At 34.5% G+C, this 27142-nt stretch overlaps 1 protein-coding gene across 1 annotated transcript in view; it reads left to right on the top strand.

Moving 5' to 3' along the window:
* The window catches only part of RBFOX1 (RNA binding fox-1 homolog 1), an 874306-nt gene that overhangs the window by 686662 nt on the left and 160502 nt on the right, over window positions 1–27142 (top strand). The window contains exon 8 of the mRNA XM_053694366.1: window positions 19334–19466. Coding sequence (XP_053550341.1) covers window positions 19334–19466 — 133 coding nt within the window. The remainder of the gene's footprint in view (window positions 1–19333; window positions 19467–27142) is intronic.

The following is a 27142-nucleotide window of genomic DNA, read 5'->3' as shown; positions in this document are numbered from 1 at the left end:
TATGTTTCTCTTCCCAGTTTTGAATACGATAACAAGAACTTAGCAGGTTTTCAGTTGAAAACATGTTTACAGCTGAGGCTTTTTATCAGCCAAATCAATTTTGGGATTGTGATCACTGGAAAAAACATATTGACAAATCTGTCCGATATTGGAATTTCTTTGTCATTTTCTTTCTAATCAGGGAGAGATTATTCATATTGTGTATACAAATTTATACTTTGGTTAAATTGTCTTGCTATTAATACTTTGAGAAAAAATTCAGTACAATTTAATACTATAAATTTATTTGTGGTGGTTATTTAACAAAAAGCAAATTAATCTGAAATCTGCTTAAAAAAAAAAAAGATTTTTAGAACAAACAAGAATAGACCCAACATCAACAACAGCCCAAAAAAGTACTCAGTACCAATATGGACAGAAATTTATCAGCAATGCAGTAATATTTCTATATAAGTGAGTGGTACTTCATGTGACACAGCAAATTACTTTATCAGATTAAAGAATTGTTTGTAGGTTGGTAATTTGACCTGCAAATTTTCCAATATCACAATAATAATGCACCTATTCTTACTTTGTACTTATGACTCTCTTACTACCAAAACCTTTAATGCAAGCTAACCTTAACCCTTTCCAAAATATACAAGAGGTCAAGGCTATGAAATAAGAAGCAACAGAAGTTCCAAGAAAAATATGTTTGAATAGTGTTTTTGATGGATTGTCATAACCCTGTAAAAGTCTATTAATGGGAATCATTGACAAATTTGGAGCAAGGTCCCTGGAAAAGATTATAATGACATTTCTTTAAAATGGTTTTTCATGGTCATGGATTTGAAAACCTCCCTGAAGACCGTTTGCACATCTTTTCTAATCATTTGCATTCCAACCAGTGAAAAGGGATTTTTTAAATATATATTTCTATTCTTTTATTTTTATTTTTTAAGGTATAAAATCACTTCTGTCTTCTTCAGTGCTTTCTAAGTAATGTGTGTTGTATTTTACTGTGTATCATAGTTTCAATGCTGAATAGATCCTATTAAACAAAACTCCTACTATCCTTTGCTTAAAAATATCAGCATGCTCTTCAGGTTGCAAGTTAGGGTTGATCGCACAAGTGGAAAATATGCAGAGATGTTGTACATAGCTCAGAAGTACAAAGGTTGCTGCTTCTCTGGTCTCTCAGTCTCATGTACAACTATTATGTTGAATTCTTATATGCAGTTCCAATAACAAGTATCACAACCTGCCCAGAATCGCTTTACTTCGTTGCAATTATAACTATTGATATTTTGCAAGCAGGGTCAGAATTGTGACCTACCACTGAGAAGAAAAGAACAGACAGAATATTAATATTGTCTCTGTATCATGCTGTTTCTTTGTTAGTACATATTCCGTGAGATTGCCTTGGCTGATTTCTACATAGATTCATACAAAAAAATATTTGTTTTTCTTCTTAACCTCACTGCAAAAAAAGGAACAATTGCCATACAAGATTAACACTGAAATTTGGGCTAATCTGTGTTTGACTAAAACCTTGCTACCGTGACTTTGTGTAAAAGGATTCAATTACAGTGGGCAATGTTTTGTAAATAACTATCTCACATAAAAAGTTAATTAATCAGGGCTGTGTCAATTTCCTTGTGGCATGTCAATTTGCAGGAAGGTAATTAATCACTAATCGCCCAGCGTGAAGCAGGCTGTGGGACAATCTACTAGTCATTTATTGTCTTTTTGCAAAACAAATTGTAACACTGAGTCGTGAAGAAACACATCTTCTCTTTCATAATATTTTTTATCAACGCTTTTGCATGTTTTAATGGAGTGCGACAACAAGCCAATGTAATTCACTGCAATATGAATTATAAAGAAACAAATAGGTGCAGATTTATTGCTTTTGCTCTTCTGTTATGTCAGTTTTGAGATTACACTGAAAAAATGAACAGTGAAAAATGAGTCCTCCATATGTAGAATGGTGATTAGACTTGTTCATTAATTAAAAAAAAAATTGTTTTCCTCTTCAATGCAATTTAAATGAGAATACTATGAATGTAATATAAAATATAAAGTCAAACCGCAGATTTACACATTCCCAGGGCAACATTCTGGGGAAAATATACTCAATTTGTAATGCAATCACAAAAATATTGTTTTAATTATATCAAACACATATATCATTGACCAATAAACCAGAATTATAAGTGGCTTAGATAATCTTCTATGTTGACAGATAAGCATGTCTCATATTCCTATAGATAGTTTTTCTTTTAAATTAGTTCACAAGTGTGATGGAAAATTCATAATTAATTTTTACGTATCGCAGTAGAGACTATAAATGACTCAGAAAATGTTATACTGCTTAAAATAAATCAATATTATTCAGAATCTGATATAGTTATAGCAGTTCCATACTCCATAATTAAAAAAAAAAAGATATATTTTTATTCACTGTTAAATAAACAAGGCTTGAATAATTGTGTTGCTCAAAGCTTTAATTTTCATAAATTCTTTCTTTTACAAGATAAAATATCTGCATGTCATCTCAAAAACTCATATCAGCTTTTTGAACATCTGCAGAATCCCCTCTTTAGCTGCTGATATTGTCAATCAGTATGAAACAAAGTATTTTATGAATCCTGCCACAGCGGGCTACCGATTATTATACCTTATTTCTAATTTACTGTCCAGCTTCTCTGATAGAGTGTCCCAATAGGTGTTCTCAAGCAAGAGAACAAATAGCAGGAATATTGTTTCAGATTCTGATCCAAAAATTATTTTTTTTTTGTTATGGTTCAAACATCTCATCACAAATTAACTTCACACTGCTTTGACCCAGATACATCATTAAAGTCTACAATGCAAGGGATGCATTGGGTAGAGGAGATGTCTTACTGTGAGCAGATCACAGGTTGCTACACAATGCATAATATGTATTCATACATTCATTTGATGGCACACCTTTCTTCACGCATATGGCATTCTCATGCAAATTTCAACCAGAGCACCAACGACAAGAATAATTGCCCATTAAAGTGCTTGTATACTTTTATGGGTTTGATGTTGAATCATCCCCCCCGTTGTGTTTTGCATCTGCCACTCTCCCATCTATCCCACAGCACTAAAACTTTAATATGCAGTTTACAACCCTAAAGTATTTTCTTCCTATTTTTTCTGTGCATTGACACAATGTTTTAGAGGTTGTATAACTACACTGGAGATTTTATTGTCTTTGCCTGATAGTAAACATCTTTAATGCAGGTTTTAGTTAAACAGACAAAATGAACAAATCATGTTATTTCAGATGTACATTTCGAATAATGCTTAGAGGGAAATATTCTGTAATATCATGTTTTTGGGTTGCTTTCTTGAATGCAAATAAATATACAAAATATAAACATAACTATGAGATTGTTTGGGATTACGTTGTACAGTTACATTTTAAAAAGTGCCCCCTTTATGTTGGGATTTCTTAAGGGTTCTAGTGTCTTAGTGTGCATGAATGTGCATTTTGTATTTGGATCTAGTAACTGGTTCCAGGAAAACCTTTAAAAACTGTTTTTGCATAACCAATCTACTAAATAATGGTTTGATGCCAAATCCTTGTACTGGCTGCTCTCCATGGTTCTGAAAAAAATATATTCAGGGAAACCCCAGGAGAAAATTGCATGAATCATTAGATAGAAACATGTTGTTTAAATCAGAAACACAAATACATAAATGACTCTTTCAGGGCAATAAGTCCTGTGTATGTATTTGTTTCAGAAGACTTGACACAGTTTTCACTTTCTACTAGCATTTTGTGTATATTTTGTTCTATAAGACAAAATGTAATACAATGAAGACCATAATGAACATCCATCTATCTATTATTTATCTATCTAGCTACCTATATTTCTATCTATCTTATCTCTTTTTTCTCCCCCCCTCCTCTCAGTATAACACAAAGTGATATAAATCTACACTCCAATTAAACAGGTAAAAAATAAACTAAAATTACAAAATTATATTCTATTTTACACTCAATCAGTACAATAATTCAAACAATAATCTGAGCAATAGTAATGCCAAACATATGTATCATATGGTGAGAATACATAAAGGTTTCAAAGTTAAATTTGACTTTAATATCCAATGTAATATTTAGAGAGTCTGTTAAACCCATACAATAATATAAGTCTACATACATATGAACTGACTAAACAAAGAAATAAATAATAAAAATGCATAACTTCAAAAGTATGTTCAGTTAATTTCTTATGAAGAAGTAAGCAATAAATATTTTTAATTCCACACATTAGGCTGGATTACAAGTTAGGGGCACACTGTTTTGTGCAAGCAATATCGTCTTTTCACTAGCCTTTTTAATTGCACTATTAAAAGTTGAGCAAAATCACGATTACACTAGCGCAATCGCCATTTACGCTTCAATCCTTACCACGATCTCAGAGATGTAGTTAACTGTTCTCCGAAAAAAGAAATGCACAAAACACATACAAAATACATTACAAAGTACAGTTACACTCATATTAACACTGTCAAATATATATATTTTTTTAAATATTGCACAAAAAAGTTATAAGGGTTCAAATATATGAGATCACAGTACTTTAACATAGAGATATATACACATGTACATTGCTAAATATGTATTTGAATGTATATATATATGAAAAACCAAAAATTTCAGAAAAGATTTCAAAAGAAGGAAGTTATTCCTCTTTTAAATAGAAAGGGAATAGATCACTCTTTAATTTCTTTTTAGTTTTTATTGTTGCTTATTTTAATCCATAAATCTTATAACCTTCACGGTATTCATTGTGACATGTAAAGAAACCAAGCATCAAAACAAGGTAATATGGGGGCGTGGCTAAGCTGCAGACAGGATCAGAAGCACAACTACCTAGCTCCTCTTACTATTTGCAAAAGTAAAGTTTTTTACTAACTATTTTCTTAGTTTATGCTATAAAAATTGTACATGCCTCACGAGGCGTCATTCTTGATCCTAGCGATATCACTTTTGGGAGATAGAATCGAGCACAACTTAAAAGAACTACTGCTGCCTATTTCACAGTAACATCTACCCCCCCCCCTCCTGGTTTGAGGGATAACCGGGTAGAGCGGTATATAATATTCAAGTCTACCGGAGGGTGCAGCAACTATCAGGCGGACTTTGCATTTACTATTTACACATGGAGGAGCATTTTGCTGTGCAGGTGCGGGCCCTACTTGAGGACCTGGATCGTCAGATGTCCCGTGACTATGAGGATCTCTCTGGCCTGCTTAGAGCTGTAAGAGCACATGACACTAATAATGATAGCTCCCATATCGCGCTAACTATCAGGACTACAAGCGGGGAAGAAGGAAGCTGCATACTTAAAAAATGGATGAGTCAGTAGTTAGCACGTGCAGCATAGAATTTCAAAACATCACAAATGAACACTATCTTATCACTGAAAACATAGACGCCAGCATACATGGGACCTTTGGGCTAAAGGAGCAAAATCTTGCTCTCCAACTTGTAAAAAGACCTACCTCTGATAACTATACTCTTGCCATACTGGATGAGAGATACCAGGTGGATTTTACTCCAAACAGAAATCAAGATAATATGGAAGGCCTCCTGATGAGTCTTAACAACGATCCCAGAATTAAGAACATTTGCGATCAGTCACCCGCTTTACAGGAGAGGTATGGACTAACGGGCAGACTTAAGAAGATACAAAATACCAGCACATGGATTTGGGCTGGCCCGCAATTACTAACTGGCACCACCTTAATTAATCTGTACCACAATGTCCGAAACCATATTGTCCTAAGGTTGTTTAGACTCTTGGGACTACCCAGTGACTCTTGGAATGTAGGATGTGTCCCTGCCTTTGGTGTGGGTTGACCAAATTCTACCCTTTCCCTCATTGGGTTTGGGTAACCCTGAAGAAACGTTTATTATACTTAATCTCTCCAGATGTGGGTCTGTTTTTATTTTATTTATTTTTTTTCTTTTTTTTTTCTTGGCCTTAACTAGCTTTATCCAATGATCTGCATAATAGTTCTGTTTTATTTTTCTTAGACACTGTAGTTTCTACATGTTTCACTAGAGTGTAATCTATATCATCATATATTGGTTTACAGTTTGTGTTTAGATCTGAAAGTCAAAGTTTGATTGTGCTGTAACAGCCTATAGCTATTAGCATAGATAGATTTGAATGCATACCTTCCCTCCTGACTAACCCCCATACACTATATAAACTAACTTAGGAGGCTTCATCTGCACACATTATTGGAATTCTATAAGTATTCTTTTTATCCTCACTGGATACCTACAGGATGTTTGACAAGGCAAATACAAATTGAACATATAGGTGTGCTCCTGCTATTATGGCAGCTCCATAATTTCAATACTTGGGGACTCCTCCCATAGATCCCATTTTGATATCGTACCCCCATGTAGCAATTTGGATGCTCCAAGCAATAGAATCCTAGTTTATGCCATACGCCTTACATAGCGCTACTATATTGTATATGAAGATCCTCTAACATATACCACTCTACAACTCTCCCTGTCTTATACTAAAGGCCCTCTAGCTGTAGATATCTAATGCTAGCATAACTAGTCTTAATCTCATATTGCAAAAGCACCATAACATTTTCAGCTAGAACTTTATCTACTACAATTAGACCCATATTGGGGGCCCTATATTCTACACAGCAATTCTGTATACTTCTGTATGCCTGCTATTACATGCTCCTAGTATATTAACACTGCAAGTAATACTATTAGTACAAGGTGTACTTCTCACATCATGCAGACTCTAGTATACCCTGCATTGACCATTTAATTAATGACCACTATGGATTTGAAGGAGATACCCTCTAAGCAAGATGTAGACTAAGGTTAGATTGTTTGCACCTATCCAAAAGATTTGATCTCAGACTGTCCCTATTAGAGTACTAGCCCTCTCTCTCTCTCTCTCTCTCTCTCTCTCTGTCTCTCTCTCTCTCTATATATATATATATATATATATATATATATATACATCTTATATTAACCATCAGCTGCTAACTCATCTATGTACTATATTTCAACAACCTTAAAATTCAGGGCCAGACTGGAAAATCAGACCAGCCCTGGAAATTTGTTTAGACTGGCTCGGTTCCACCCCCTCCAGCCCAGCCCACACCCCCAAGCCCAGCAATATTCACCAAAATAAAATCATTAATACATTTTCAGTAGATAGTAGTTCCTGCAAGCCATACTACAGACGCACACACTCTTTTTAAGTAGGTTCAATTAAGTAGCAATTTTAACTTTATTTGGTCCTGAGTGCTTCAGATCTCACCACATAACACCATTTCTTAAGATTTTATAAAGAAGATACAAAAATGGATCTTGTGTCTGCTGTAATTGATTTTATTTCTGTGTTTTAGAAGCATTAGTCCAACAGCCAGAAATGTCTGCTAGTACTCCTAAGGGGGGAGGTTGTCATGGACCATGCATATTACACTAGTCTACAGTATGAGTATCAGATGATTCAGGGTGACTGTGAGTGGGTGAGTGTGAACTAGTAAGCTGTATTAACTTACCGGTAAGAAGATCCCAAGTCCAGAAGGTCTCTGTTCATCTCAGCTTTTATCGTTCACTAGCTTGATGGTGTGTGTGGTGTCACCCCCCTCCACACTTGGCTGCTGTGAATGTTAGCCCCACCTGCCCTGTAGTTTCCCGGGCCCCCACCAGTCGCAGAGCAGCTAATCCACACGTTCTGTGCTGACGCGCTCCTGCAAGAGTCGATGTCGACGTGACTGATGTTCACTAATAGGTGGTCCTCCACACCCCTTGAATCTCCGCCCTGCCCCCTGACTCTCACACAATTGCCTTTCCTAATTTCATAATGCCAGCCGTTGCCTAGCACCTATTCGAGTGGAGGTGGAGCGGTGGCCGCATCTGCAGCTGAGCTGCTTGAGCCTCATAAATCTTGTCTATGTGGAGGCCCAATCTGGCCCTGTGCAGCTGCCGTCCCACCGTAATTTTTCCCGATATCTCGGCGGCCCAATCCGGCCCTGTTAAAATTAAAATACTGGTGTTGTTAAATGTGAAGACAGGTGTGGTGAAAATCACCTGGCAATTATTGGTTAATCATTGGTGTGTATATAATAGGAGTTTAAAAGTGGGTCAGTCACCTTGCGAAAGGCCCAAGTGTGGACTGAAACCTTGGATATATCTGACCACAAAATAAAGTAACAGTGTATTTGAAGAAACACTGAATCTGCTTTTTTTAAATATGAATACATAGTATGAATACATAGTAAGACTTAGTATAACTTACTCGATTAGAGTGCATAATCCATATATATATATGTGTACATATGTATGTATGTATGTATTTATATGTTTATATATGTATTTACAGACATATACACATATAAACACATAAATATATATGTACACATTTTTGTATTATTATCAGGTATTTATAAAGCACCAGCAGATTACGTAGCGCTATACAAGAAATAATGGAACATTACAGGGATGCATTAAACACACAGACAAACAAACAAGTACAATATTGGGGTACATTACAGTTGTAGGTGCAATAATTGAGTTATACAAAAGGGGAGGAACGCCCTGCCCTTGAGCACAATCAGTAGTAGTTCACTTTAAACACAAAATGGCCTACAGGTAGAGAGGCTCTCAAGCTTACAATCTAAAGGAGAGGGAATGAAGACAGAAGGTAAGGGAGAAGGGAAATGTGTCTGATATAAGGCAGAGTGAGCTGAGAGTGAGTGAAATGTGTGGCGAGTAAATGAGGGTTGGAAAAGTATATGTATATAGACATACAGTATATGTATATAGACATACAGTATATGTATATAGACATACAGTATATGTATATAGACATACAGTTTATGTATATAGACATACAGTATATGTATATAGACATACAGTTTATGTATATAGACATACAGTATATGTATATAGACATACAGTATTGTATATAGACATACAGTATATATATATAGACATACAGTATATGTATATAGACATACAGTTTATGTATATAGACATACAGTATATGTATATAGACATACAGTATATGTATATAGACATACAGTTTATGTATATAGACATACAGTATATGTATATAGACATACAGTATATGTATATAGACATACAGTTTATGTATATAGACATACAGTATATGTATATAGACATACAGTATATGTATATAGACATACAGTTTATGTATATAGACATACAGTATATGTATATAGACATACAGTATATGTATATAGACATACAGTTTATGTATATAGACATACAGTATATGTATATAGACATACAGTATATGTATATAGACATACAGTATTGTATATAGACATACAGTATATGTATATAGACATACAGTATATGTATATAGACATACAGTTTATGTATATAGACATACAGTATATGTATATAGACATACAGTATATGTATATAGACATACAGTATATGTATATAGACATACAGTATATGTATATAGACATACAGTTTATGTATATAGACATACAGTTTATGTATATAGACATACAGTATATGTATATAGACATACAGTATTGTATATAGACATACAGTATATGTATATAGACATACAGTATATGTATATAGACATACAGTATATGTATATAGACATACAGTTTATGTATATAGACATACAGTATATGTATATAGACATACAGTATTGTATATAGACATACAGTATATGTATATAGACATACAGTATATGTATATAGACATACAGTATATATATATAGACATACAGTATATGAATATAGACATACAGTATATGTATATAGACATACAATATATGTATATAGACATACAGTATATGTATATAGACATACAGTATATGTATATAGACATACAGTATATGTATATAGACATACAGTATATGTATATAGACATACAGTATATGTATATAGACATACAGTATATATAAGTGCATTAGATCCCTTTGCCATTAAGTAGATGAAAACATGATAAAACATACTTATGCAATATTCATATTTAATAAAGATTTGAACTCTGTATTTACTGTAACTATTTCTCATTTGCTAATGCGCATATGCTATGTTGTTTGCGCGATCGGCGTTAGTTTTTTTTTCCCCAGCATTTATTTTTTCTCCGTTGACTTCTATGGCGAATGTGAAAATGTTATTGTGCTTGCTCGTAGGGATGGGCGAATGTGTAAATTTTTGAATTTCGAATGTAGAACGAATGTTATTACCGAAATTCGAATTCTAAATTCGAATGTCGATAAGAACGAATATTCTTAAAAATTCGAAAATCGAATGTTATTTACAGTTTTCGAATGTCACTTTCTAATTCGAATGTTTATAATTATATCGAATGTCCACATTCGAAATTTCGAATTTAACATTCTATTTAACAAATACTATTCAGAAGTTGAATAGTTCATGTGTTAGGGCGGGAATCTAGTAAATTGATACATAATAGATACAAATATATCATTTCGAATGTTTCCATATAGAATATTGCATAATTCGAATATTATATTTAAAAGCATTAGAAATACTATTACAATCTAAATTCGAATTTTTCGAATTCGAATATTGCATAATTCGAATATTACATTTAAAGAAAAAGCATTAGAAATACTATTACAATCTAAATTCAAATTTTTCGAATTCGAATATTGCATAATTCGAATATTACATTTAAAGAAAAAGCATTAGAAATACTATTACAATCTAAATTCAAATTTTTCGAATTTGAATATTTTCGAATGTAATCGTAAAATTCAAAACCGAACATTCGAAAATCTAATGTTAGAATGTTATGTAAACATTCAAAATTTGATTTGAACGAACGAATGTGTTAAAATTCGTGCCGTTTTTCGAATGTTGCGAAACATTCGCCCATCCCTACTTGCTCGATCTCAAGTGTTAGGTTTGTTTTCTACTTTTTTTTTCTCCAATGATTTCTATGGGGGAATACATGCACGCACACGTGAAAAGTTAAGTTAGAATTTTTGCACTATTCGGGTTACAGCTTGCATAATATAGTTTTTTTTGGAACTTGTAATATGAACGCAACACGACTAGTGCAAAAAGCTTAACTCAAGCAGAGTTTTTGCGATTGCGGGAAAAAAATACTGCACCACTTGTAATCTAGCCCATTGTTATGCCACAGATTCCCTATTGATATATTTTTATGTGAGAAAATATGACGCATGAACTAAAGATGTAAACCTGTTTTATCAGTGTAAAATTATATCATAAAATAAACACGGGATGTCACAAAGCCAAACCCTAAGGGGTTAAAAATAAATGGTGTATTTTTGTTATATTTTGAAGGAAAAAAATAGCAAATTCAAGCATTTCATTGAAATGCTTTTATATACTAAATATGAAATTTCAAAATAGGCAATTTAAGTTTAGTTGGATTATGCTCAGTTTATTGTGATCACACTTTCGTACAGAAGATTTTGTAATGCTCAGAATACATAAGGATTGCAAAGTCAATCTACCATGGTGTAAAAAAGTTTCTGAAAACACAGGAACTAGATTAAGGAGGGCAACTAAGTCATAAAACCTGTTCCTTAGGGAGGTTGTAATTGCAGATTCTGTGAATACATTTAGCAAAGACACATCCACTTGCTTAAGAAATAGAACTAGTTAATCCAGAAATCATTTGTTGTGTCATTATTTTAATCTCTTAATTAAACATATGAAATTGGTCTAGCACCATATGCATCTAGCACCAATAAATATTCTCTATAAAATGTCTGGGTCGTAAATCATATCGTGAATGGTTGGAGAAAGAAGCTAGAATTACCCTCTCATTCCATTACCTTCAGGTTCCATCGATACAAACCTACTTAACAAACAGACTGAAATAATTGATGGCATTTATTGTGTGTTGTGAGAAGTTCCATTCTAATTGAACTTTAAGTAGTTTCTGATTGCTTAAGGTCTTATTCTGACTGAATTTACTGTGAGCCTCAATATCTTGTGTTTATAAAGTTGTGCACCACTTAGCTTCCTCTAGGTGACAGCTACAAGGCATTAGTTTCATGATTATTTTAGCAATTAGCTTCCTTATACAATTAGCTATCTTGTATGTCATGTTTGTTCCTTTATAGTGTTGTTGTTTTTTAACATATTGGGAAATGTTCTTATTTACAAAAATACATGGGACATTTAACATTTTCCAATCCAGATATTTTTATATTTGACATTCCATTATAGGTTTCTACATTAGTCAAACAATTGGTGAATTGTTAATGTTTAATAAACCCCATTGCTCAATATTTGTTGCATGTATTGTATATTTCAATAAGCTCAATACATGGATATTTAAACTGTGGTGCGCACAGCACATTGTGTAAATACAATGACAACATATCACTCCTAACCTGATTTCCTATTTTGTAAGACAGTAACCTTTGAAATTGATATTTACAATTCATTTGCAGTATGAAAACATCAAATACATCTTGGGTGGTTATGGACATGGCCCTAAAGAAACTCTAACTGATACGTGAAAAGGGATTTATCATGGGTGTTTGCATGAGTCAGGTTTAGCTCTCGTTATAAAATTTGAAAGTAAATGCGAATACGTGAGCACAGTTGCGATTTACGCTAGAATGATTACCTCATCTTCAGAACCCTGGTTAACTGTTTTGAAAAACAAAAAAGGGTCTTAAAACACATAAAAAATGCACTACAAAGTACAGTTACACTCATAATAACACTATCTAATTAAAATATATTGCACAAAAAATTTATGAGGGCTCAAAGATATTGGGTCTCAGGTGTTAGAAAAATAAAAGGCAGACAAAGGGTTTAACTTTTAACATAACGATACATACATATACAGATCTAAAGATGTATGTTTATATGTATTTATATGTGTATATATGTATTTATAGACATATATATACTGTAAACACAGAAATATATATATATATATATATATATATATAAGTGCACTGGAGCCTTAACTGTGTATTTACTGTTAATATTTCACATTCCAATGTTCTGTACATATCTGTATATATCTTTACCTATATATAATCATATATATATATATTTAGGTATAAATAAATATTGGACCAAAATACCATCAGATATATGTAGAAATATTTATTTATGAATAAATAGAACATATTCTGCTATGTGAAGAACATTAGAATGTGAAATATTCATATTTTTATTTTGGGTTAGCGCAATTGAGAATATGCCATTGGGTTTGCGTGCAAGTAGGGTATTCATTTTTCCCACTTTTTTGCTCCTTTGACTTAAATAGGTGAATACGTTAACACACGCATGATATTCTAAGTTCGGATTTTTATGCACGTCAGGTTTTACTTTTAACATGTAAAACATGCGTTACATACCGCTCCACCTGTAATCTGGCTGATAGTGTAGTACTCTTTTTTTTTTTTTTTTTTACCCAAATATTCTATTGCAATAATAAAAGAACATTAAAAAAAGGAGATAATTTTATTCATAAACATTTGAAGAAAACATTTAAAAGAGACAGTAAAGAAAAAAAAATCCATAATTTAGAGAGAGCAAACAATTTTAGACTACTTTCCAAATTACTTATAGTATCAATATCTGGTAACTATCTGAACACATGATTTTCTGTACACTCAAAACATAAGACACTGAAAAAAATAGATTTTTTTTTTTGTAAGTATTTCACAGTCAATGTTGCAGTCATGTTACAAGGTTGTTAGAAATGCATTGCTTGCTGCAATTTGATCCTTAGTAAATGTTCTGTAGTCATCAAATTAAATTATATTTATGTTAATGAAAGACATTTACAGTCAGTTTTTTTACCCAAACTGCTTAAAAACAATACTAATAACTAGCCGTGCACAGACAACAAGTTCTATTTGATGGTTAGTTACTACTGACTCCATTCTAAGTTCTATTTGATGGTTAGTTACTACTGACTCCATTCTAAGTTCTATTTGATGGTTAGTTACCACTGACTCCTTTCTAAGTTCTATTTGATGGTTAGTTACTACTGACTCCTTTCTAAGTTCTATTTGATCATTCATCACAAAAAAAATTGCTTTGTCCAATTCATGGGATTGTTCTCAACTCGTTAACGATAATCCATTTGTCCGCTATTTTTGGGGAACATGTAAGGGTCGGCAGAGGATGCACTGGACAGCAACTTTAAATTAAATTAAGTAAAAGTACAAGCTAGCGCTACTGATACAAACTATTGCTAGAACTTTATTGAATAGTGTAAATTTAAAGTCTCTACTACCTGAGAACTCCCAATCTATAGAGTAATGTTTTTAGTAGCATAAACAGATTAACTAATTTTTTTGTCATATGCATTTGATTACTTTATTTATTATATGCAGATAAATGCAACGAATAAGGAAAATTCTGTGTTTTTTTACATTCATCCAAATCTTAATGCAGATGTTTAATAATAATAGTATTTTTGGCAAAACATTAAAAAGAGGAAAAAAAATCTCCAGGATCCATTAAAAAATGACACAGTAGAAGCTTTTTTTGTTTCTAATAATATATGAGCATTCATCTATGTTTGTAAGTCACAGATTTTATCTCTTTCAATTCTTGTTATCCAATTAACAGAGTGGATTTAGGGGTTTAATCACTACAAATTCTTATTATCAAATTAACAGAGTGGATTTAACTGTATTGCTAGCTGATGAACAAACTTGTTAATTACAAAATAAGAAATAATTGGTAGGATCAGACATGAATATGTCAGATGTTGTATACAAAAACATTTGAGATAAGGAAAATGGTTGGCAGATTTATTTTATTTACATAAGTTTATTGTATTATTTTTTATGTTTATGGTTGGAATATTGAGTGTGTTATATGAAAATACTATGGGTTTAATGTACAAGACACTGAATACTGCTTTTTAGCTTTGTGCGGCAGGGAGACGGCTTTCTGCAATGTAAGAAACAGCCTAATGCTTTTTACCATATTCTTTACCTTTGAGATGGTAGAGAAAACACCCAGAGCACATTTGTTCAGGGTGATTAACAGGCCCTGCTCTTGCACAATTGGTCTCACAAAAGCAGGGGCTGGCATAGCACAAGGAAACCCTTGCACAATGGTACATGCAGGCAACGAACATACAGTGTCCATTGCCCGTTCTCCATGAAGGGAGGTGGACAGGTTCCAAAGTCAGGCACCTTGTCCACCTGCCCTTTTGTACTCTGGGGCCATGTAGAGCCCTATAAAGTTGTTTGTCTTAATAGGGATATGTTCTCATATTTATATGATAATAGATATGTGCTTTACATTAAAGGAAAGATAAAGTCAAAATAAAAATGTCATGATTAAGAAAGAGCATGCAATTTAAAGAATTTTCTTATTTATTTCTGTTTTTAATTTTGCTTTTCTTCTCCTGTATCCTTTGTTTATTAAAGAAAAAAAAGTATATCAGGAGCAGCAATGCACTACTGATAGGTAGTTTATTCTGATGGCTATAAACATATGCCCCTTGTTATTGGCTCACTAGATGCATTTATATAGTTCCCAGTAGTCTGCCTAAATTTGCTCTTCAACAAAGATACAGAGAGAAACAAATTAAAATTGTGAGTTTAATTTTGAACTTACTGTTCCTTTAATGTTACACAATGTCCCTGGAGATACTGTAGGTCTTTTATAGGATGCAAATTATTTGTTTGTGCTCAATAATGACATTGCAATAGCTGATGCTTTGTTCTGTGGTCTATAACTGCCCTATACTTGCAATTCTCTCAACATCATAAGAAGTGTCAGTTGATAATTCAACTCTCGTTCATGGACATGGGCAGTGGACAAACAGGATCAGCTGCCCATATGCCAGGAAGGCGATCAGATAACCTCTCAAGTTGAGATGCTTGCCCGCTGCCTTTTAAGATATGGAGCCCAAAGACTTTGTTCAATCGATCAATAAATAAGTAAACTATTTCTAACCTTCCAGGAAGAATGAATGACATTAATTTGTTATGATTTGTTTTAAAGATAAACTAATCTGTGTACCACATTAGAAATTGCACTGTCCAGAAGACAAATCAACGCAAAAAGCTCAACGCAATCATATATACTAGAACTGCTGGCCATAGAGAGCAATACATTTCATGCATTTTTACTTCTAAAGTTATTTAAATAGATCATGGTGATTTTTTTTGCACATAATAGCATGAATGAGAACAATTGTAACTTTAAGAGCATTTAAACACTGATGTGCTTACGATAAAATAAAAGTAAATATTTTTGTGGGGCATGTCACTACCCACCAATAGAACTTTAGGAGCTGTAATTATCAGCCAGTGAGCAGTTCATCCCTAAGGAATAACTGTGCACAAACATTCATTTCCTTTTCAAAATAAATGTAAAAATCTTCAGCTTTTTTCATGCAAAAAGACTTGTTTTTAACATGTTAAATTGTGTCCTTTTTTAAATTTAATTAACCATTTTTGATAAATAGCTCTCTCGGTCTTTTATTTACAGATACACAGGGTACCATAGCCCAGCTTGTAGACACATTATTTTTCCTAAACAAAATGCTCTATTGCGCCTAAGTGTTGACATTCTGTTTTATGCTATATCTCAACATCTAAATCCTGCCAGAATTACAGTAAACCCTGTTCTTTGCTGAAAGGTATTGTGTAAAGCCTACAAGGTTGGGGCGGCAGGTGATAATAGATAGGCTTACATGATTTTTGTAATCTATCTTGCTGCTGTGCCACAATCGCTTTTAGCAGATCATAAATGGTCTTTTTTTTTGTTTTCTCATTTCCCTTCCTTAACAGAATTGTTTTTTTTTAGATTTGTTCTTAAGAAATATTACAGGCAGCCTCTGTGGTTAAATGTATAATGCAGAAGAAATTCAATTGGCACAAGTAATTTAGTACAAAGCGCGCACACACACGCACGACCTCTCAACCTGACTAATCTTGCAGGTTACCCACTCTAGCAAGGGATTCTGGGTAATGCCCTATAAATAATAATATTGTGGACACTAAAATCTGGTTGGAATCCTTATCTGCACTGCATGTGCCGCATTTCTATAAATATTCAGTTGGTTGAATAAGTCTGTAAAAGTAATATAAATGTAAAATCATATAAAAAAGATATGTAACAAAAAAATACAGCTTGAACTTCAAGATCATTTAGTTCTATTCATAAGGCATTATTTAAAGGGAATGGAAAAAGCATTATAAAATGAGCTAATACATTACAGTATTTTATTGTTGCATTCTTGCTTGCACTGATGTGTTCATCTATGTTTTTAGCAACAACAAAGCTGTAATGTTTTAGAACATATTATTATTGTATTATTGCTTGTATATAACAATGTGTTTACCTTCAAAGGGTTTAAACACATAGTTAAAATCAGTCCAGAACAACAATGCACTACTGGGACGAGCTGAACACATCTGGAGAACCAATGAAAATATGTATGTAGCACCAAAAAGCTGTTAGTTCCCAGTAGGGAATTTCTGCTCCTGAACCTATCTGGGTATGCTTTTTAATAAAAGATACCAAAGAAACTAAGTAAATTTGATAAAAGATAAAATTGTATGCTCCATTTGATCCATTGGTTGTTCCAGAACCCTTATTATGGATAAGCAAACACTCCGGGTTTAGTTGTAGGTATTCTACAGGTGGGGACAAGATAGGTGGTGTAGTTATGGGTATGGTAGGCAGTTATGGGGCATGGAAGGGAATGGTACAGTTTACCTTTTTATCCTCCTCCTCAGCCTAATGGGGTGCAAAATAAAATATTGCGGAGCTTTGCACTGATTTCACTAATGATTGTTGAATTTTGACTTTCATGTCCCCTTAAATTCCTAGTTAGTGGCAATGAAGTTCTGCTCCAAAACAAGCCAATGAATGGCAGTTACACACATATGCCACCTCTAATTGGCTGTACGGACATATTCAGCTATGTGGCAGCAATTCATTGCAATTCTGGAGTGGATTCAAAGGGGTCGATTTATGAAGCAGCGGATGCTGCTTCCGACCAACTCCGCTTCAGTTCCGACTGAAGCGGAAGTTAAAGGTACACTAAACCCAACAATTTTCTTTCAGGATTCAAGTAGAGAATACAATTTTAAACAACATTCCAATTTACTTTTATTATCTAATTTGCTTCATTCTTTAGATATCCTTTGTTGAATAAATAGCAATGCACATGGGTGAGCCAATCACAAGAGGCATCTATGTGCAGCAACCAATCAGCAGCTACTGAACCTATCTAGATATGCTTTTCAGCAAACTATATCAAGAAAATGAAGCAAATTAGATAATAGTAGTAAATTAAGTTAAATTAAGTTGTTTAAAATTGCATACTCTTTCTAAATCATGAAAGAAGAAATTTAGGGTTTCATGTCCCTTTAAGAAGCAGCGGTCCTAAGACCGCTGCTCCTTAACTCGTCCGCCACCTCTGAGGTGGCGGACAGCAATCAGCCCGATCGGATACGATCGGGTTGATTGACACCCCCTGCTAGCGACCGATTGTCCGCGAATGTGCAGGGGCGGTATTGCACCAGTAGTTCACAGAACTGCTGGTGCAATGATAAATGCCGAGAGCGTAAGCTGTCGGCATTTATCGATGTGCGGCGGACATGATTCGCTATAGCGGATCATGTCTGTTTGCACCATGTTAAATTGACCCTAAACTATGTAATTAACCATTTTTTCAAACACTTAGGGGTAGATTTATTAAGAGGCAAGCAGACATGATTTGCTGTAGCAAATCATGTCCGCTCGACCTCCCTAAGTGTTGACAGCATATGCTGTCGGCATTTAACATTGCACAAGCATTTCTGGTGAAATGCTTGTGCAATGCCGCCCCCTGATCACCGGCAGCCAATCTGTATGCTCTATATGAGTCATGACAATTTAATTTTGACTGTACTGTCCCTTTTAAATATACCCAATGGGGTGAAACTAAAGAGATAACCAATGGCTTATAGAATTAATAGTAATGTAACTAAACTGCATATATAACCAAAATATGTGAGCGATTCGAACAATGTAAAGAGACAAACTAAATGAAAAAATATGCAACTACTAATAAATCTGTATTAATGCGGACAAGTCGCGTACAGTTGGAATGTTAAAATGGGTTTGCATTTTTGAGCAAACAAACACGACGTGTTCATTTGCATTTCCCAAGAATAATTCCTCAAATGTATTTCTTTCCATTTTTATTCTGAGCTGGGAGCGTGTTTCCTGACCGATTTTAGACTTACTATTTATTTATGTTCCATGAGCTTTTTAAACAAAATACTTTTATTAATTAACCAAATTAAAGACACTTCTCTTTGTTTTCCCACAGTGCCAGGTTTTCCTTACCCTGCCGCAACAGCAGCTGCTGCTTACAGAGGAGCTCACCTCAGAGGGCGAGGCCGAACAGTCTACAACACTTTCCGTGCTGCTGCGCCCCCACCTCCCATCCCAGCTTACGGAGGGTAAGAAACATATCCTTTCTTATCCTGTTATTATAGTTTCCCCAGAAACAAAACTGAACATTTTCAGAGAGAAGTGCTTGCTGTTCTGAGTCTTAGCACAGAAACAAACACAGCACACAGTCAGCCCAGTGCCTGGAGAGGTGCACCTTGCATAGGCTGTTGAAAAATGACTGTAATTTGTGCTGCCATGGTTGGTGGCTTTAAGCATTTGATATGTCACATGTTGTTATGTAAATTTTCCCAGAGCTTAAATGCTGCAGAAACAAATAAATTGTTACAATTGAAGATGTATCTTTGATGATTGCAAACATCTGCTTATTAAGAAGGTTGGATGAAACAGAGATTTTGAAACTCCTCTCAAATTCTGATTAATATGCTTTCAATGTACCAATAAAACCCATATTAGCCATTTGCTTGGATGCAGGTGTGATCTAGTGTGGGTTTACGTTAGAACAAAGAAGCACAGAGGAAATTGCTCTGATGAATTCAACTCACAAGTTACATCTCCTGGGTTGCCCTTGATTTTTTTTTGTTTAGAGCAATATAGAAGAAAACATGAATATGCAGAACTTATTCCAAGGCCTATAATATTTAGCATTTGAATGTAGCCTAGATAAACTAAGTAAAAGAAACCAGTGGTTTATTTATTGATAATATTTCCTATTGAACAAACTAATATTTCTGAACTGCTATTTATCAAAAACGAGGTTATCTTTATTGACTTTTAACAAGACAGAAGTCAAGTAAAGCGCAATTGATAACAAGTGTCTGTCATGAACTATAACGCACACTATACTACAAAGTACACAGTATATTTACCATTGACTGACTTGTAATCTAAGGGCAAAAATGCAAGCTGTATAGATTGTGCACAAGCATTATAAGCATTCCATATCACTTGCAATTTTGCACTTGGCTTGTAATATTTGCCATTATTTTTTTCTTCCCTGACAAATGACTGTGGATAGAGGCATCAATATAATTATAATTACCTAAAACATACGTGTACTTACTTGCAGAAGAGCTCAATCTACACAAAGGAATCAGTATTTAATTTAAAAAAACAAATAAATAACTCCTTTTTAAAAAATGTCTGCTTACCATGTGACTATACATTTCCATTCTTAGGGGCCAATTTATTAAAGTGCGGATGGACATGACACGATTTACTGTATCATGTCCACCGCACATCGATAAATGCATATGCTGTCGGCATTTATCATTGCACTAGCAGTTCTTGTGAACTGTTTGTGCAATGTCGCCCCCTGCAGATTCATGGCCAATTGGCTGCTAGCAGGGGATGTCAATCAGCTCGATCCTATAGCATCGGGCGAATTGATGTCCACAGCCTCAGAGCTAGAAGACCAGTTATGGTGCAGCAGTCTTTAGACAGGGGCATCAAGCTCCACTCAGAGCTTGATAATTCGGCCCCTTAATCTCTGTGGTGCTAGTTAGTGACACAGTGTATGTGACTAACTGCTGCCACCTTCCATATTGTTGTATACAACACTAGGTAAAAGATACCTGCTCCTTTCTGAAAAATAAATAATCAACTAATAAGAATAATATATAGGAATGTGCGTCACACCCTAAAAATAAAAAAATGCTAATTAACCCTAACCAGATCCCCAACCACAATAAATCATAAACCTCCCAGGCACCTTACAACTATTAACACTAAATTCCATGCTACTGTTCTTTAAAGGGACATAAAACCCAAATTTTTTCTTTTGTGATTTAGAGAGAGCATGTCATTTTAAACAACTTTCTAATTTACTTCTATTATCTAATTTGCTTCATTCTCTTGATATCACTTGCTGAAAAGCATATCTAGATATGTTCAGTAGCTGCTGATTGGTTGCTGCACATAGAGGCCTTGTGTGATTGGCTCACACATGTACATTGCTATTTCTTCAACAAAGGATATCTAAAGAATTGAGCAAATTATATAATAGAAGTAAATTGGAAAGTTGTTTAAAATGACATACCCTATCTGAATCATGAATCATTAATTTTGACTAGACTGTCCCTTTAAGCCTTTGATTAATCAGCCCCAACACCACATCTAACATCTTAGTTGCAATATTTGGTGCCACTCACAGCGTATCGCAGCTGGCAGAAAGCACCATTCCCTTGCCATTATCACTAACTACGACAAGACTTTTAGCATAAAACCTCTCTAGTACCAAATTCCCATCCCCTAGCACTTAATACCCTCTCATAACCCAAAGTTCTTACCCTCTGCACCCCCCACCCAACTAATGGACACATGCACATCCCACTTCCATCAAAGTTCTTACCCTCTGCACCCCCCACCCAACTAATGGACACATGCACATCCCACTTCCATCAAAGTTCTTACCCTCTGCACCCCCCACCCAACTAATGGACACATGCACATCCCACTTCCATCAAAGTTCTTACCCTCTGCACCCCCCACCCAACTAATGGACACATGCACATCCCACTTCCATCAAAGTTCTTACCCTCTGCCCCCCCACCCAACTAATGGACACATGCACATCCCAAGTCCATCAAAGTTCTTACCCTCTGCACCCCCCACCCAACTAATGGACACATGCACATCCCACTTCCATCAAAGTTCTTACCCTCTGCACCCCCCACCCAACTAATGGACACATGCACATCCCAATTCCATCAAAGTTCTTACCCTCTGCACCCCCCACCCAACTAATGGACACATGCACATCCCAATTCCATCAAAGTTCTTACCCTCTGCACCCCCCACCCAACTAATGGACACATGCACATCCCACTTCCATCAAAGTTCTTACCCTCTGCACCCCCCACCCAACTAATGGACACATGCACATCCCAATTCCATCAAAGTTCTTACCCTCTGCACCCCCCACCCAACTAATGGACACATGCACATCCCACTTCCATCAAAGTTCTTACCCTCTGCACCCCCCACCCAACTAATGGACACATGCACATCCCAATTCCATCAAAGTTCTTACCCTCTGCACCCCCCACCCAACTAATGGACACATGCACATCCCAATTCCATCAAAGTTCTTACCCTCTGCACCCCCCACCCAACTAATGGACACATGCACATCCCACTTCCATCAAAGTTCTTACCCTCTGCACCCCCCACCCAACTAATGGACACATGCACATCCCAATTCCATCAAAGTTCTACTACTATAAAAAATGCTAAATTCCTGGGGCTCCATTTATGACGCAGCTAATGCTTCTTCGGGGGCCCATTGTTTCAGGTTCACCTGAAATGTAAGTTACGAAGCAGCGTTCATAAGACCGCTGCTTCTTAACCTGTCTGCCACCTAAAATCATCCAATACAATCAGGATGATTGATAGCCCATGCTAGCAGCCGATTGGTCACCTTGTGAGCAGGGGCGGCATTGCACAAGCATTTCACTAGAAATTTTTGTGCAATGATAAATGCTGTCAGCACTTAGCAATGTCGAGCAGACAGGAATCGCTATAGCGAATTATGTCAGCTCGACATATAGTAAATCTACCCCCTAAACTCTAAATATGCAAAATGTCTAAAAATATCAAACACTTATCTTGTATTTTTCTAGCTTCATTTTTATACCAATAAAGGGCAAGTGGAGTGCTATTTATCGCTCCCGCTCGCACATTTGAAGTAAGCTTTTTACACTTGTCAGTTAGTGCCCATATTACAAGTTAAAAGTAAAAAGGTTTTGCTTTCGCGCTAAACCGATGCTTGCAAAAAGCCAAACTTTGAATATCACAACCACATTAACATATTATCCCCAAGAAGTCAATGGAGCAAGAATAGTGTGAAAAAAACAAACACCCTACTGGTGCACTAACCCGACATGAAAATATAATTCCAATGTTCTTCACATAGAAGAATATGTTCTTTTTAATCTTTATTATAAATACATAATTTAATATATATATATGTTTGTTTGTTTTTGGTAAAATATATATCTATACCTATATAAATATATAGAGAGATTAATATATATAGGTTTATATATATACTGTATATATATATATATATATATATATATATATATATATATATACAGGTATATCTATTTAAAAATACATAGAACATATTATGCTATGTGCAGAACATTGGTATGTGAAATATGTACAGTAAATACATAGCATAACACTTTATTAAATATAAATATTGCATAGATATACTTTTACATGTTTTTATCTACTTTACTGCAAAGGACTTCAATGCACTTCAATATAAGCCTATATATGTGTGCATATGTATATATGTGTTTATATGTGTATGTATGTCTGTGAATATATATATATATATATATATATATAAATATACATACATATAAACACATATACACCGGTACACACATATATACATAGAGTGTATGTGCGTATGTATGTGTATTTATGTATGTATGTATGAGTGTTTACGTATGTATGTACATATGAGTGTGTATGTATAGTATATGTGTATGTACTGTATGTATGTGTGTGTGTAACATTGAGTTATATGCAAATAATGACACTATAATAAAATGGCCGAACAGACCATTTTTCCTTTGTTGCACTTTTATGTTCCTTTAAACATTTGGAAGCTAAAGGAATGGGAAGGAATCATGCTATATACCTACTCTATTGAACCTTGACCTGGGGCCAAAATATTTTCCTGTATAAAACCAAAACTTTACCGACAAGATATAACTTTCTATGTTCCAGTAACTTCTGGTTTAAATTTAATATAGCTCCTAGCATTAAACACAAAGTGTAATTTAATATTCTTTTTGTGAATCAGATGTTTCGGGTTTAATTCCCCTTAATACACATCCATTTACCAACAATTACACACTATTACCAAACCATATATGACCTATAATACTAATACCATCCTTACATAGTGCCACCCACTGGCCATTGAATAAAATACAGTTTTCATTAAGTTTCATTTAAAATAATAATGCTCTATACAACAGAATGTATTAACATTATATCAAATAACTGAACTACACTAAACTACATACACCTGTAATTATTTATTGCAAAACAGCTGTCATGTCTCTTTCTTTATTCAAATCTTTAGGAATCATAGTATCCAATTTACATATCCAGAATACCTCTCTTTGTTTTAATAAACAAGACATTGCAATTTTAAACAACTTTCCAATTTACTTCTATTATCAAATTTGCTTTCTTGGCATCTTTTGTGGAAAAGTAAACCTAGGTAGGCTGATAGTAGCTTAGGAGAGTGCATGTGTATTTAGCAGTCTATGTGGAAAAGTATACCTAGGTAGGCTGATAGCAGCTTAGGAGAGTGCATGTGTATTTAGCAGTCTATGGCAGTAGTAATCGCAACAATGTATGAAATTGCTTTAAATATTATTGCAAACACTGCTGTCAGATGGTTAATTACAGGTGCACGATCCTGAACTCATCTATGATTACTCTATAACAAAGGATACTAAGAGAACTAAGCACGATTAATAATAGAAATAATTAGAAAATGTGTTTAAAATGTAATTCTCTATCTAATCCATTTAAGTTTAATTTTGTTTTTACTTTATCTTTTAGGGGCATGTACGGAGCTTGATGCCCCGTGTTTCCGTCAAGACTCCAGGCTCACCGGAAACACAAGTTATGAAGCAGCAGTCTAAAGACCGCTGCTTCATAACCTGTCCGCCTGCTCTGAGGCGGCGGACAGACATCGCCAGAAATCAGCCCCTGCTAGCGGCCGATTGGCTGTGAATCTGCAGGGGGTGGCTATGCACCAGCAGTTCACAAGAACTGCTGGTGCAATGATGTTAAATGCTAAGAGCGTACGCTGTCGGCATTTATCGATGTGCAGCGGACATGATCCGCAATATCGGATCATGTCCGCTCGCACAATGATAAGAATTATAATTGACAATGTGGATTTGTAAACAAAGTATGCTGGCATTTTGTTAACTGAGAAATTTCTTGTACGTGTTTGAAGTTTAATAAGCTACTCAGCGCATATCCAAGAAATGGAAAACAAACATATATACGCTGGCATTATTTTATCACCACAACACATGCACTTAGCATAGACAATGAGGCATGCTTCCAAACACACTAAATATTACGTTATAGTTTATCTTCCAGAAAGGACAGACCAATTTGTGTATCTAACGGCATCCACTGCTTGATTTGCATATATTTTATGATGCTTATTAGTTAGAAGACCTATCTATATTCCTTACAATTCACTTTGACATAAAGAGATGTCAGTTGGGAAAACCAACACAATAAAGAATCCTTTCTCAAGAAATAATCGCTTTACTTCCAATGTAAAGTGCAATTGCCAATATATCACAGAAATGAAAACATAAAAACATAGCAATAAAAGTGCTATTATCGGTCCTATATCCTTGCAACTTAATATGCATCCTTAATGGTGTTCGCAAGTTTGCGTTATTATCACTGACTATGGGGTGCAGCCAAAGTTAGATAGCTCTATAGGCAATTTAATTGTCCATTTTCCAGAAGCGCATTGAAAAAATAAAAAGTGAAATTCATAACCTAATTGGTTCAGGTTTATCAACAAAATAAAATAGTAAAATTTGAATCAGAAATGAAAAAAACTAGAGGTGTTTCAAATCTCTTGTCATAATGTCATCATAATTGTGATATAATGATAAAAAAATTGTTTTGTCCGAATCCTTCCGAACAAATATTTAAAAAAATGTAGTTTTCTGAATATTCATTTGCAGTGCTATTGGGTATTTGATTTGTTTTAAATTAAAAGAAAACTGAATATTCGGTGAATGTTTACATTAATTGTTCCTTTGCTTCACATGAAGCCTTACGTACTTACCTCTAGTCCGCTGGAGAGCCGCGCTAGTCGCATCCTATCTTCACAGAGCCCCAAGAAGTGTCAAAAAGGAGGAATAACACTGCAGAATCAATGGCTTGCACTAAAGAACCTTTTTGCCTTTACTGTAGGCCCTGTAATCTGCCCCACTAAGCCTTCTCCTAGAGAAGAAGTGTTAGGTTTAGCGCAGTAGAGTTATGTATATTTAACCTCTAAGGTAATGTAAAGAAACAAATTAATACTGAGGAATTATTCATTTTATTTAAATTTCGGAATTAGCAAACGTAATGGCCAGTTCTTTATCTATGGAACGTATCTACAGGTGTTGTCTCTGCTCAGCTAGGCTGAAAGAGTAAATAAGATGGCACTTTGCAGAGTTTCGTATCACTTTGATGATTGCATTTCTTGCCATAGTGCAGACAATAGCTTAAAGGTATCCATCTAGAGAAAAGGGGGGATTTAATATTTAACAAGAACACAGAGGCTTCCTAGAAAGGTCAAAAATGTTTCTTCTGCATACAAAGGAGTAGGAAGTATGTATTAAATACAGTGATGGGAGATATCATTTAAAGTGCCATGGAAATCATACTCATTGGGTATATTCTTCAGATATTACACTTTTTCCTCTCAGTAAAAATAATTGCAAGTCAGTTCTTTCAGGTGACCCTAGGCATGCACAGATTTATACAATTTTTATGACAACAACATCTCTTGTCATTATGTCATCATGATCATGATATAATTCTAACAAAAGCAAATTAGTGATAAATTATATATACAAATACTAATACTAATAATTATTATATGGCTATTAGTACTACTACTGCTGCTAATAGTAATAATAATAAATAATGATAACAAAAATATAACAAC

The sequence above is a fragment of the Bombina bombina genome, chromosome 11, assembly GCF_027579735.1.
Source record: "Bombina bombina isolate aBomBom1 chromosome 11, aBomBom1.pri, whole genome shotgun sequence".
Classification (NCBI taxonomy): Eukaryota; Metazoa; Chordata; class Amphibia; order Anura; family Bombinatoridae; genus Bombina; species Bombina bombina.
Note: the sequence above shows the minus strand (reverse complement) of the source record. Positions and strands in the feature narration are given on the sequence as shown.